At 42.2% G+C, this 14,191-nt stretch overlaps 1 protein-coding gene across 1 annotated transcript in view; it reads left to right on the top strand.

Annotated features, from left to right (window-relative positions):
- Window positions 1–14,191, top strand: part of LOC108792749 (serine/threonine-protein kinase WNK4-like) — a 73,768-nt gene that overhangs the window by 37,378 nt on the left and 22,199 nt on the right. The window contains exons 6-7 of the mRNA XM_018563591.1: window positions 7,442–7,530; window positions 10,630–10,849. Coding sequence (XP_018419093.1) covers window positions 7,442–7,530; window positions 10,630–10,849 — 309 coding nt within the window. The remainder of the gene's footprint in view (window positions 1–7,441; window positions 7,531–10,629; window positions 10,850–14,191) is intronic.

Genomic DNA, 14,191 nt, shown 5'->3' with positions numbered 1-14,191 from the left:
CGCGGGGAGCTGGGGAGGAGGTCGACGAACTTCCGTTCATCGATCACCTCCCCGTTCTATGGGACCGGGAGCGATGCAGATTGCATACCCTTCCGGTCCCTGGGCTGTCAGTTCTTGGGCTCCTGCAGTCCAGCTGTGGGGGCTTTTAAAGCGTCTTCTATGGACTTTTTGAGGTACTGCAGTTTTTCGCCGTTTCACGGACTCACGCAATTTGTAACCTGGGCATGTTGGGTATCGTTTTATTCGTTGTAACCTCATCTTTTATATTTCATTAATGTTGGGGTTTAATAAGGAGTTGCGCTAATATTGCGCAACATAAAAATCTGCAACTACCACCATTTTATTCTATAGGGTCTTGGCATTCAGAAAATATATAATGTTTGGGGTTTTTAAGTCATTTTCAGGCCTAAAATGTGGAATATAAAATGGGTGCAAAAAATGAAAAAAAGGCCTCAGACATGAAGGGGTTAAAAAAACTATTGGACGGAGCCAGCAGTGACAGCTAGCTCCACCCAACTGTTTCCTAGAGAGTCTTCTAGCAGGTCCCGGCCAATGAATAACAACTGGGCGGAGCCGGCCGTGACATCACAGCCAATGGCCGGCCGTTCACCCCGCTTCAGTGTCATTTCAGCTCCGTCGAGCCGAAGCATATGCCTTCGGCTTGGCTGAGCCGCTTGGCCAGCTTCGGGAGCTCCACGGGGCAATAGTGACTTGCCCGTTCAGCAGCCCTTCGGTTCGACTGAATCGAGGGGCTCTGGCGGCCAAAGCTAGCCGAAGGATCAGCCGTAGCTCTGGCTGATCCTTTGGCTAACTTTGTGAATAACCCTCTAAGGCTCCGTTCACACCTACGCATCAGTGTTTCAGGAGGTATTTTTAAGTGTTGTTAGGTGTTTTCACGTGCGTCAATCAGTTTTTAAGCATTTTTTCTTCAATTGTATTGCTGTGTGTTTTTCAGCTTGTTCTGTCTTCCATGTTGTTTGCCAGTGAGTCTTTTTTGCAGAAGAAGGCTGGCTCTTGTGTTACAAACGCACAACAAAACATTTTTTAAAAAGCACACAAATGCTTGTTTTGCACGTTTTTCGGGACATTTCCATTAAAGTCTGTAGGGCCAAAAGTGCAGAAATCTGCAGAAAAGTAGCTCATGTACTTTATCCAGTAGCAGGCGTTTTGCTACAGATGACCTAACGCTAAGGTGTGAACAGGGGCCATAGAAAACCAAGAGATTCCTTGTGTTCAGCGTTTTCTAGCACCGAACTTTGAGCTACAAAAGGCCTAAGTGTGAACGGGGACTAAGAGCTGGACTTGTGGTCCTACACCTCCTCTCCCTTCTTCCATCTGCATACTAGCGGCAGCTGTACTCTACATCCCACCCAACAAAATCACTTAAACCGGTCTTCTGAACAGGATGTGAAATATAATGTGCAGGGTCCTGGCATGTCATACTTCACATCTTGTCCTGAGGGATGCAAGTAATATTGTTGGCAGGGACTGAGTGGAACCCCGCCACTTCCCAGCAGAAGCTTTTTTCCAGCATTGGGGTGGCTTGTGACTATTCAAGCATGCCACGTCATATGTTTTAGACATAAACCTTGAGACTCCACTGCATTTTCAAAGACTGAATACAAATATTTGTGCAAATTGTTACGGTTTTAGCATCATGATCACAGAATATCCAAAGTATAATGAACAATTCACATTTAATTTACCTTATTTGGTCACTTGGGTTTTTTTTTTGGTCATGGGCATTGATTTATGTACTGTACAGATTTTTATGAATAATATATTCATATTAGTTTAAATAATCATCTGACAATAATGTTTATTTTACTCTAATATCATGTAGGTGTATTGCATTTTAGGGCTTGTTGTGAGCAGATGCAGAGCAGTTGCAGAACGCATCCAAAATGCATCCAATGTATTCCAATGGTATTTTGGGCTCTAGTTCACACCACAGCGTTCAGTAGCAGAGCATGTGGAAAAACTGCAACATAGCCTATTTTTTCTGCTCTGGAACGCACCAAAACACATGCAATCGCATCAAAAATTCATGCAAACGCCCTGGAACGCACTGAAAGCTCATTTTAGGCTACAAAAAATGGCCCGGAATGCAGCAAAAGCGTGGCAAAACACACTGCACAGCATGTGCAGAAACTCATCCAGATCTGGTCCAGATTTGGTGTGAACAAGCCTTTAGGTTCCGTTCATACCTGAGTAATTTAACACACATTGCCCAACACATTTTCATACATTACATGAGGATTGCCATTCTTTTCTGTGGAGCCCAGTTATACCTGTTCACTGCCCGGCCCTGCATTGGGAAAAGGTGAATTTTTTTGTGGATCAACGCCCATTTTTTGGCCCCATAGAGTTCTATGGTAGCATATGAAAGTGCTTGCAACAACCCTCTAGCAATCTCTAGTTTATTTGATTTTCACTGGCCAAATAAAAAACACAGACTGTTAAAAATGCACTAAATAGGCATCGACATGCATCATACACACACTAAAAATCTCAGGAATATGAAGACGCAAAGGGGTTAACCTAGCCTTATTCTCTGTTCTCACTTGTGCGTGTGCATATTTATATAGCTGTATACAAATACCCCCTTCATCAGAGCTAACTAAGGGAGAATCTGTATCAGTACTGAAAATTGGATACTGTTTTGTCCTTTGTGTAAGGGCCCTTCAGTAAGGATGGGCTCGGGCGTGTTCGCTGCTCCAAATGCCGAGCCTGCCAGGAAGCTGACAGCGCGCAGCGCCAATCACAGGCACTGAGAAATTTCCCGATCTCTGCAGCTGCGGACCGGGAAAATGTCTCAGTACCTGTCAGCTTCCTGGCGTGCTCGGCACATGGAGCTGCGAACAAGCTCGAGCCCATCCTTATGCTGGGCACACACCTTACAACCATCGCAAGACTTTTGTCTTGCGATGGTTGTAAGGTAATTAAAAAAACGTACGATCTGCCTATCTTGGACAGGCAGATCGTACTTGCGATGATCGCAAGCCCGCCCCGCTGAGGGGCGGGCTTCCAATGACCACAATGCTGAACAGGCAGTGTGCGCTTGCGCACACCGGCCCGTGTGGCATTTATCTTACGAACATGCCACACACCCGCCGACAATCGTACGATTCACAGCGGGTTTTCGAACATGTTCCTAAGATAAAAGTCTTGCGACCTTACAGTAGCAGAGGTCACACGTCTTCCACACACCTTGCGATAATCGTACGATCATGGGATTTCCCGCAATTATCGTACGATTATCGCAAGGTGTGTGGGCACCTTAAAGTGGCCAGCCAGGAAGTGGTAAAATAAAAGGACTTTTTTTTTTAAAAAGGTAATTTTTTTTCTTTTGTCTGTCACTTTGCTGCAACGAAAAATTCATTCATAACAAAAATTTGTGCATACTACTGCTAATGGAAATTCCGATTTTGCCGGAATCTGTATCCCGAAACAAATTGGCAGTCATGCTAGGGCATATATAAACCACATGTTTTCTATGCCTTGCAGCACGGAGGGTCCCCAGTTCGAATCCTGCCCAGGTCACTATCTGCAAGGAGTTTGCATGTTCTCCCTGTGCTTGCGTGGGTTTCCTCAGGGTACTCCGGTTTCCTCCCACACTCCAAAGACATGCTGGTAGGTTAATTGGCTCCTCTCTAAGTTGGTCCTCTATGTATGCATGTGAGATAGGGACCTTAGATTGTAAGCTCCTTGAGGGTAGAGAATGATGTGAATGTGCAACAATGTAAAGTGCTGCGTAAATTGTCGGCGCTATATAAATACCTGTAATAAATAAATAAATAATAAAATGTGCTCTATTCACACTACAGCGCAGGTATGATCTGTGGTGTGAACAAATGTAGACATGCACTGGACTGCACTACAGGTCACCACACTGCTGTGTGGTACCTGAATAGAGTGTACCATTTGTACATTCCAAATAAAGTAAAAGAAAAGTAAGCAGTACATTACATTGAAACAATGCAAGGCACAGCGGCTCACTGATGCCTTTTGGGAGACACTAGTTGCAGCGCTTTATCGTGCGGCTAGAATGAACAAGCTCTAAGAAAACAATGAGTTACTCAACTTTTGATTAATGGAATGATGATGACTTTAATTTACAGATCCCTTATTCCTGAATTGTTCAGATCCTAAGTTTAATTGTGTTTTAGGAACACTAGATAAGTATTACTCCATGAGAATGTATTAGGTAGACTTACCAGTTCTTAGTTAGACTGCTGTCTCTGTTCTGGCTTCCTGCATCAACAAGGAGGCAGATCTTGAAACTCCCACAAACTCACCAATGATCTTTTACTCTGGAATCAATGAATTGCACTATTAAACAGAGCAGCACAAGCTCTGCATTCATTCTGAGCTTCAGGCTGCCAGAGAAAACAAACCCTAGAGAGAGCTAAAAATATTGTTTACAGGGCCTGTACTGACTGTTCCAATCTACAAATTATGTGAGGCCAAGTAAGGTGCACAGAGTTTAGAGGTCATATTAAAAGACATAGCCGCGCTCTGTGGCGTAAAACTAGCAGGGTTATTCACAAAAGGGTTAAGAGTTTGGAGAAGGCAGGAGAAGTGAACAATCTAGGACAACATAATTGATTTGGTAAGTGAGCTGAATTGGAGAATTTTTCCAAATCAGCTATTTTGGCCTAGATTGTTCACTTCTCCTGCCTTCTCCAAACTCTTCACCCTTTTGTGAATAAGTGGTAGGTCTCTGCAAGACTTCACCCTGTTCTACAGCTGCCCTCCTATCATATAATTCCTCCCTCCATGCTGCCCAACAGACTTATTTTGTCACTTTAATTAACACGCTCATCCAGACCTCGTCAACTCTTTTCTACTTTTAACTCTCTACTATGTCCTCCACCGCCTCCACTGACTAACGTATTCACTGCACAGGACATTGCCATTCATTTGAAAAACAAGATAGATGCAATTTGGGATGAGATCTCCACTGTCCACTCACCATTCCCTATTAATGTACCAGACCCACCATCACACTTGTTACTTTCCTCTTTTGACCCTGTCACTACAGAGGAGGTTACAAAACTTTTCTCCGGCACCCACCTCACCAATTGCACCACTACTTTGGTCACCCTCTTGCTCTATCCTACACTCTCTTACTCACATGTTCAATCTTTCTGTCTCTACTGGCATTACCTCCCCTCTAAAACATGCACTGGTCATCACAATACCCAAAATACCCTCACTGGACCCCACCAACCTTAATAATCTCAGACGCGATCGTACGATAATCGCAAAGTGTATGGAAGGCGTGCGACAGCTGTTTCTACTGTACGGTCGCATGTTCTCCGTCGAACAAGCAGGCTTGAAAACCCACCGAGAATTGTACGATTCTCGGCGGGTTAGTGGCCTGCTTGTTCGACAACTGCCGAACGGGCCAGTGGGCGCACGCGCACACTACCCGTTTGCAGTCATCGGAAGCCCGCCCCTCAGGGGGGTGGGCTTGCGATGATCGCAAGTACGATCTGCCTGTCCAAGATGGGCAGATCGTATAAGCTTTTAATAAGCTTACGACCAACGCAACACAACAGTCTTGCGATGGTCGTATGGTGTATGGGCACCTTAAGAATGATAGCCACATGAACCTTCCCTAACTGCTGACTACCCAACGGCCGCCCTGACACTAATCACCTTCCTGCCTTGCCCTGATGAAGCATGTTTAGGTGAAACACATTGAGCGAGAGCAGGTTATCATGCTCTGTGAATTTTGATATTGTGGTACTAAGGTCCTTTTTTGTGTGGTACTTAGATCCTTGATCGTTTTTATCTCTCGTGTTTTGGGCTGTTATTTTCCCCCCTCTATACTGGACGTATGATGTTCTCAGTAAAATGTTCTGAAAAAAGTTTGGAGAACTTGAGTTTGTTGGCAAATCCTGAAACAGAGCTCAAGGGGTGCAGTTGAGCAGAAGAAATTCAGTGATAAAACCATGACCATGATGTAATTGAATCTTCAGTTCAGGCGGTGAGCCTCTTTCCTGTGGAATATTGAATGATCAGAGAGTATGGTTTGAAGACACCCTGTGGTGTCATGATGTAAAGTGATCTAAGCACTGCTAAACTTTTTTGTTTTATTTATGACAGCAACCGTACACTGCATTTCTACCTTTTATTATTGCATGAATTTCTATGCTTTCAGTCTTAAATAACTAGTTCTATTTAAAAACTTATGAAAAACATTATATGGTTCCCTGTTTACTTCAGCTTATGATTACCCGCTTGCATTTCGGAGGTGGCCACGTCATGCAATGCAGTTCGCATATAATGTTCTTTAAGTCTACCATTGTTAAATCATTTTCTAGTCTTTAGCAGGTTTGGAAGCTTCCGCAATCAGAATTTTATCATTACCTCCAAATTAAACATTTTGTAAAGTCTCTTGTCCAGGATAAGACAGACACGTCCTTTACACTGACGGAATTTGAAAACAGATGCTTACGCGATCCGTATGGCTCATTAGTGTATTGGGGTCTTAACAAGTCGCGTTCATCTGACAAATTATTGTATATGTCAAATTGGGAAACTGAACATGGGGAATGTCTTGAACAAGCTGAGTGGGAGGTTATTTGGACTCAGACTGCCAAAATCTCCTTTAATATAATAGCATTGGAGAACTCATACCAGGTGTAAATGATATTGGTACATGACGCCAAATAGGATAGCTAATTCTTTCCCAGAAGCATCCCCTAACTGTTTTTGGGGGGGGTGCTTCTCAAGGCACGATATTCCATATCTGGTGGGCATGGCCCAAAGTGCAAACCCCCTCGCTCGGGGTATCCCTCATGCCTCTTTCCCCCTCCTGTTTTCCTCCTTCCTTCTGTTTTTCTGTAGTGAGTATCTACTTTTTCTCTCTTCCTTCTTTTCATTTTTACTTGTTTCTTTTCTTGGATGTGATTTTCTGGCCTGGCCTGGCCTGGCCTGCTATCCTTATATCATCTGCTTCCACTTCGGTTCCAAGTTTGTTTTTTTCCCTTTGTTGGATCCGTGGGATGCGTATACCCAATTGGTCTTTTCATTTGCACTATGGAAGTGATGTATTTTTGGTTATTATACTTTTTAGCTATTTTTTCATGACTGATGCTGCAACTCGTTGATCTTGATTGCACTATATTTGGATGCTCACCATTTCCTTTGTAATTTCTATACCACCGTATGTACCCTTCTGTTGACCCTGTCTTCTTTTTTAAAAAATTTCTAAAATGTATGTAAATGAAAAACATTATAACAGAAAAGGTATGAATAAATTGTGATTTCTATATAATCTATAAGTAGTATTTAACCAGACATCCACAGCTGTTCTATTGATACTCCTGATGCTGTCTTGGAGGTTTTCTGTTTACTGTTTCAGACGTACAGAATTTTGCTTAGTCAAAGCTGCATGACCTGACATTATGTTTCCTTTCATCATCCACAGGGCATGAAGCCAGACAGCTTCTTTAAAGTTAAAGTTCCTGAGCTTAAGGAGATCATTGAGGGCTGTATACGAATGAACAAAAATGAAAGGTAAAATCACCTCAAGGCGGGTGCTTACTAGACTGAATTGTAGAGAGGAGTACAATAGTTGCTCCTAGGATTAAAGGGAATGGGGATGCTGAGCAGTGATTAGGTGCAAACAGAGTTTCTATCTTCTGTGCAAGAGGTAGCAAATATTTATATTTATAAAATGTAATGGGAAGAATGTGTATATGCTCTCTCTCCATTTAAAAATAGTTTAATGGCTGTCAAACCCCGGATTTCTATGTTTGTTATCCAACAATCCTGTGAAGGGAATTTACTAAGACTGGAGCATACAGAATCTGGGATAGCTGTGCATGGCAACCAGTCAACTTCTAATTTTTATTTTTAAAGCTCAAGTTTGAACAAGCTAAAGATAGAAGCTGGTTGGTTAACATGCACAGCTGCTCCACTTTTTCAGTAAATTCTCTCTAGTGTTCATAAAACCATGCACATAAAGTTTTCCCCTACTTCCTGTTTAAAAAAATGTATTCAGTATAGGGCAGGATCTGTAGGGCCTTAGCATAAATGGCAGAAATGCTAATTGTTTGGAGATGGCTGAAACCTATAACAGCTGGAAAACCTTTCTGACCAACAATGGTAGGTCGCAATATGCACCCTTTGAATTGCAGTAGCAGTGGTCAGCTCATCACTTGCAGTATGCAAAGGCATATTGCAGTACTGAAGCCTAATCATGTATTTTCTATGTTTGTCCTAAGAACTGGCAAGAGAACAGCATTCCCACCCTGCCCAAATGTTGTGATGCTAGCATCATGTTTTTGTGGCTTGGGTCTGTTAGAATACCTCAGGAAAGTTACACTGCAGGGCCTCAAACCCTCAGGAGTTGGCCTCTAACCCATGGGAAAGTTACACTGCAGGGCCTCGAACCCTCAGGAGTTGGCCTCTAACCCATGGGAAAGTTACACTGCAGGGCCTCGAACCCTCAGGAGTTGGCCTCTAACCCATGGGAAAGTTACACTAAAGGGCCTCTAGCTCCCCAGTAGTGGGCCTCGAACCCACTTCTCCTGGTAAGACTTAACTCGATTTAAGTTTTCTGGGATTCGATCATGCTGCCAGCTTCAGACAAGTACTTGGGAATACAGAATAACACAAAACAGTGTATTCACTCTATATTCAAACGTTTATTGTTAAAAACAAAAGGTTATATGTGAAACTAAAAGAGGGATGGCGGAGCATAAACCAATTAAAATCATGCATGTATACAAAACTACAAGGCTACTTATGATAGTAAGAATCATGAGACAACCATGGGGGGATTTTCAAAGTAAACAACCAGAAGACAAAAACAGAAATAAGAGATTTTAGCCATAAATGTTAGCCTTTACCATTTGTAAAGGCTAACATTTTAGAAACATCTCAAACTGGTTTCTGTGGAATAGAGTGAAAAACACAATTTGGCTTGCACAGACATTTGGCTTGCTCAGACAGTTATAACTATGTATAACCCAGAAACAGGCAAATTAAATGAATCACCCTTTCAGAGTCACTGTATGCTCATGTAATCCTCCATGTGGTATATTTGGTACGACACTTGCTAATTGATATTTGGTTGGGGTTTTCTTTTAAAAATCATCTTTAACCAAATTTGAAAATGTAGCATAGAAGGGACACCGGCTACCTGTCCAGTGCTTTTATTTTTTATTCTACCATTGCTTGAGTACACCAGGCCACCCCTGGTAAAATACTTTGACCATAAGCAACCTTGTTTTGGGTACAGCTAATCCTAAGCTTCTGATTTAAAAAGCCTGGCATTTCCAGCTATGTCTATCAATTTCTCTACAGCAGTCTCCTTGGATGCAACGCTTAGGGGGGGCTTGCACATCACAATATGATTGGTATATAGGGAGAAATACTTGCAGTATTTTATCTAGACTTTGCTGTCATGCCCTACTCCATCCTACCTCCTTGAAGTTGCATACATACAAGAAAAAAGAAAAATAAGATGAGGCTCATTCATAACCCCAATTCCAAAACAGTTGGGACGCTGTGTAAAATCTACATAAAAACAGAATGCAATGATTTGCAAATCTCATAAACCCATATTTTTTCACAATAGAATATAGAAAAGATTTTAAATGATTAAACCGAGAAAATGTACCATTTTAGGAAAAAAATAAGGTAACTTTGAAATTGATGGCAGCAATACATCTCAAAAAAGTTGGGACAGGGCAACAAAAAGCTGACAAAGTAACTGGTACTAACAAGGGAGAGCTGAGAGAACATTTTGCAACTAATTAAATTAATTAGAAACAGGTCAGTAACATTATTGGGTATAAAGAGCATCTTAGAGAATCAGAGTGTCTCAGAAGTAAAGATGGGCAGAGGTTCACCAATTTGCATCCAAAGCCTGTCAAACAATTTCAGAATAATGTTCCTCAGTCTAAAATTGCAAATACTTTAAATATATAATCATCTACAGTACATAATATCATCAAAATACTCAGAGAATCTGGAGAAATCTCTGTGCACAAGGGACAAGGCTTAAACGTAATATTGGATGCCCATGATTTTGGGGCCCTCAGAAGGCACTGCATTAAAACAAGGCTGATTCTGTGATGGACATCACTAAGTGGGCTCAGAAATACGTAAAGCGTGAGATTTGCAAATTATTGCATTCTGATTTTATGTAGATTTTACACAGCGTCCCAACTTTTTTGGAATTGGGGTTGTATATACACTACACACACGTACATTGGTACAGATGTTTCAGACCTCTATAAGTGAGTGACCTAGCATCCCTGACTTTTTTTGTTGATCTGCATCTTGTGATATTTCACATAATGTAGACAGTAGTAAAGAGTACTTGATTGATAGAGGTGTAAATGGGGAGCTTGGAGTGGCTTTACAATATAATAACTGGACACTGCCTTGGTCCAAAGACAAATTATATGGGGGGTGGGGGTATGTGGAGTTAAAACCCATTAATCCACCACTACCTTCTTACACCAATAGAATGGAATCTGAAAAGACAACCAAAAGACAATAGTTAATAAAGATGGGAAAACACATAAAGGGCATGTTCAGTCATTAATGTTATGCTGCACATATCAATACCAAATAACTGAAAGGCTTTTTGGATCTTGACAGGTATACCATCCAGGATCTGCTGGAACACTCCTTCTTTCAGGAAGATACTGGAGTTCATGTTGAACTTGCAGAAGAAGATGATGGCGTCAAACCAGCCTTGAAACTTTGGTTAAGGATGGATGACACAAAAAAGCTCCATGGCAAATACAAAGACAACAATGCTATTGAGTTTCTCTTTGAGCTTTACAAAGATATTGCAGAGGAGGTAGCTCAGGAGATGGTAAGTGTGTTCTAAAACCTATTGTGTCATGTTTAAATAAAATTTGTGGGAACTTACTTTAAGATCAATTTGCAGATCAGCTGGTTATTTGCAGATTGAGCTGTTTATCTAAGGCCTGGTTCACACCTGACCGTTTTACAGCACGTTCCTACGCTCTGTAAAACGCTCAACATGTGAAAACCAATTGCCTATGGGCATGGTTCCCACCTGGGCGTTTTACAGCGCGTAGGAACGCGCTGCAAAGCTCCCTACGCCCAAAGAAGTACAGGAGCTTCTTTGGGGCGTATTTACAGCACGTATCCATTGGGATACAGCCAGGTAGCCCTCGGAAACGTTCATTTGTCACGCGTTTTTTTTACCGCAAATCGCAGTAAAAACGTGCGGCACGAAACGCGCTGCAAACGCGCATATTCCGTAAGCCTAGGTTTGAACCCAGCCTAAGAGCCATTTTATCATGTACTCATTTTCTTTATGGGAACTCTAGTTGAGGTTTACCTGGCTATGGAGCAGCAATGGTGCCACCCTTGGACAGCAGCATTGTCAACCAGTGTTTACATGTAGTATCAGATTTTGATGGACCTAACAAACTAAAGCTCAATTCCAGCTAACATCTTTTAACCAGTATTCTGTTACAACCACTGCTTTATGCATTTGCACATATTTCCTAAGACTCATCTGTACGGATAGTATGACAACCTACTGACTTGGTGATAATTCACAGATAGTGTCCAACTCGCTAAGAAGACTCAGAGTAGAATCCAATGTAGTTTATTCAGCCGTCTCAATGCAGAGAATGTGATTCTTGTCATTCTTAGAGGTGAAAAAGAACTTCATATCTTTGCTTATAAGAGGTTAAACACAGACCCTCTTACCTCAGGGATGATGCAGAAAAGGAAAATAGAAAAAAAGAGGCTGGAAAGATCTAGCAGAAGACTGTGCCAATGTACAGAAAACAGCAGGGGTGAATGGAAGATACCAAGTATACACAGATTAGGCTGTAACAATGCTAATTTACCACTAGTAGCTATGGATACAGCATAACACAATGAAATGCAATGTAATATATATTTCATCTTTTATTATTTATGCTATTTCAGTTAAACGATGACATTGGCTGTGGCAGCACAACCAGTTAGGGAAAAAAAAGCCTAAAAAAGGAAACTAATGCAGAGACCACATCTAAGAATTGATGAGCAATTGTTTTGCATGTGGGTTTAGATAAACTTTAACCACTTGCTGACCCCCTTCCTGTCCAGGCCATTTTTCAGTATTTAGTGCTACGGTAATTTGACTGACATTTATTCAGTCATGCAACGCTGTACTGAAATTAATTTTGTATTGTTTTTTGGGGACAGATAGGGCTTTCTTTTAGTGGTATTTAATCACCACTGAGGTTTTTATTTTTTACTATATAATTAAAAAAAGTACTGAACATGTTGAAAAAAAGTTCCTATGTTATGCTATAACATTTATTATTACCCAATTTTTTGGTAAAATATAAAAGATGGGGTCATGTCGGGTAAACAGACACCAAACATGTCAAGCTTTAAAAGTGCGTGCGCCTGCAAAATTGCAAAAAAACTACCATACCTGAAATTGGCCGTAGGCGACGCTTTAAAAGCTTTTACTGCTCTACAGTTTAATGTTATCTATGATTAATAGCCCTAGAATTATTGCTCACACTCCGGCGTTTGCGGTGATATGTAACATATGAGGTGTAATCGTTGTTTTTGCAACGTAGGCGCACCCTAATTTTTCAATATGTGACTTTCATTTTTTTTTTTTTAACACTTAACTTTATTGCTATCACATAGGGGGATACAATCCCCCTATGTGATAGCCAATATACAATGATTGGTCCTCTTTATGGAGACATCAGGGGTCTCACCAGCTTCTTCTCTGGCTATAGCAGCCAGAGAAATGACAGCTAACGGCGATGCAATACGCTTCTAGAGAGAGAGGGTCGCGATGTCCTCTCCTCCCTTGAATGTGTCAGACGCTGCAGATGGAAAGGGGCAGGACACCTCTCCCCATGTGCAACGTCGGCCACACGAGCACGGGAGGACAGGACGCCGGGACCTCTAGGGCGCACTGGAATGTAAGCCGACCGACTCCCTGCATGCAGGCACATTAGTGCATTCCAGTCCAATGCGATCTGCAAAAATAGTGCTCGCAGCATTTTTGCGGATCGCACTGGACTGGAACACAGGCACTAATGCAGGCGATTGCACTGTGGGCGAGGGGCCTGCCACGCCCCCTCCCGCCCCTGAATTCAGGTGTTTTTTCGTTGGTAGATCTCAATGAGCTCATCATTTGAAAAGTAGATCTCCAGACGAAAAATTGTGGGCGCCCCTGCCTTAGGTATTTAGCCAAATGTATCCAGTAATTAAAGACCAGATTTAAGCGATAATGACAGTTGAAGTTTAGTCTTCTAGAATCAGTACTACAATCTCATCATTGTCTTCAAGAATAGTAATTCATTATGTTGAACATTTTAATGTAACAACTTAAAAGTAAATCCTATGACTTTATATTCAGAAGTCTGATCTGCAGAACCTGTGTACAGTAAGTCTGACCTCATGAATAGGAAAAAATTATTACAGCCAATTGGTAAAGGAAAAAGTATGTCATTGTATTTAGCCCAATTTACTGTAACAGACTCTATACACAGTCACAGTTAGAAAAGGAAAAGAAATTGCACTTTAAAGAAGATCTCCGGCATAATACAAATTAACCATTGTAGTGGGGCTACCCCTCCAGTGCAAGATACACTCACACAACCCTTGGTACCGCGACTGCTTACCTCTCTCCCCCTCCGATCTGGATGTGTAATGTCCCTTGGCATCCTCACATCCAATGCAACTGAATGGATGTGATGATGGCACGGGTCCTTGGACCAGCAGAGGCTGGGTGAGAAGAGGCTGCAGGGACTGGTCTAGCAGCCAGGCAGGTCTGAGTATTGGGAAAGCATATCTTTTTTATTTTACACCCTAGACCAGGGGTTTCAAATTACCGGCCCGCAGGCCAATTGCGGCCCGGGAACCGGTATGTGGCCCGCAGCCATCTGACAAGTCAGGCACGCGGTCATGGACCTCGTACCTGACTTGCAGGAGCAGCTACATAGTCTTAATTTCTGTCAGATGCAGACCGCATAGCTGATACTGGCTGTGACGGCACTCGTTCGTTTCAGCCGGGGCTCTGAGCTCCAACTGACAGAATGGGTTAGTAAGGTCTGCACCAGCAAAAAGCAAACTCAACCACTGGATCACCAGGGAATGATGTGCCTCCTCCCTGCAAAAACAAAAGCAGGTGAGGGGGCTCTTTGTTCTATTTTTGTGTGTG

Source organism: Nanorana parkeri, unplaced genomic scaffold (genome assembly GCF_000935625.1).
Source record: "Nanorana parkeri isolate BGI_ZX_2015 unplaced genomic scaffold, ASM93562v1 scaffold679, whole genome shotgun sequence".
NCBI lineage: Eukaryota > Metazoa > Chordata > Amphibia > Anura > Dicroglossidae > Nanorana > Nanorana parkeri.
The sequence above is the reverse complement of the archived record's forward strand: the minus strand, read 5'-3'. Positions and strand labels throughout refer to the sequence as shown.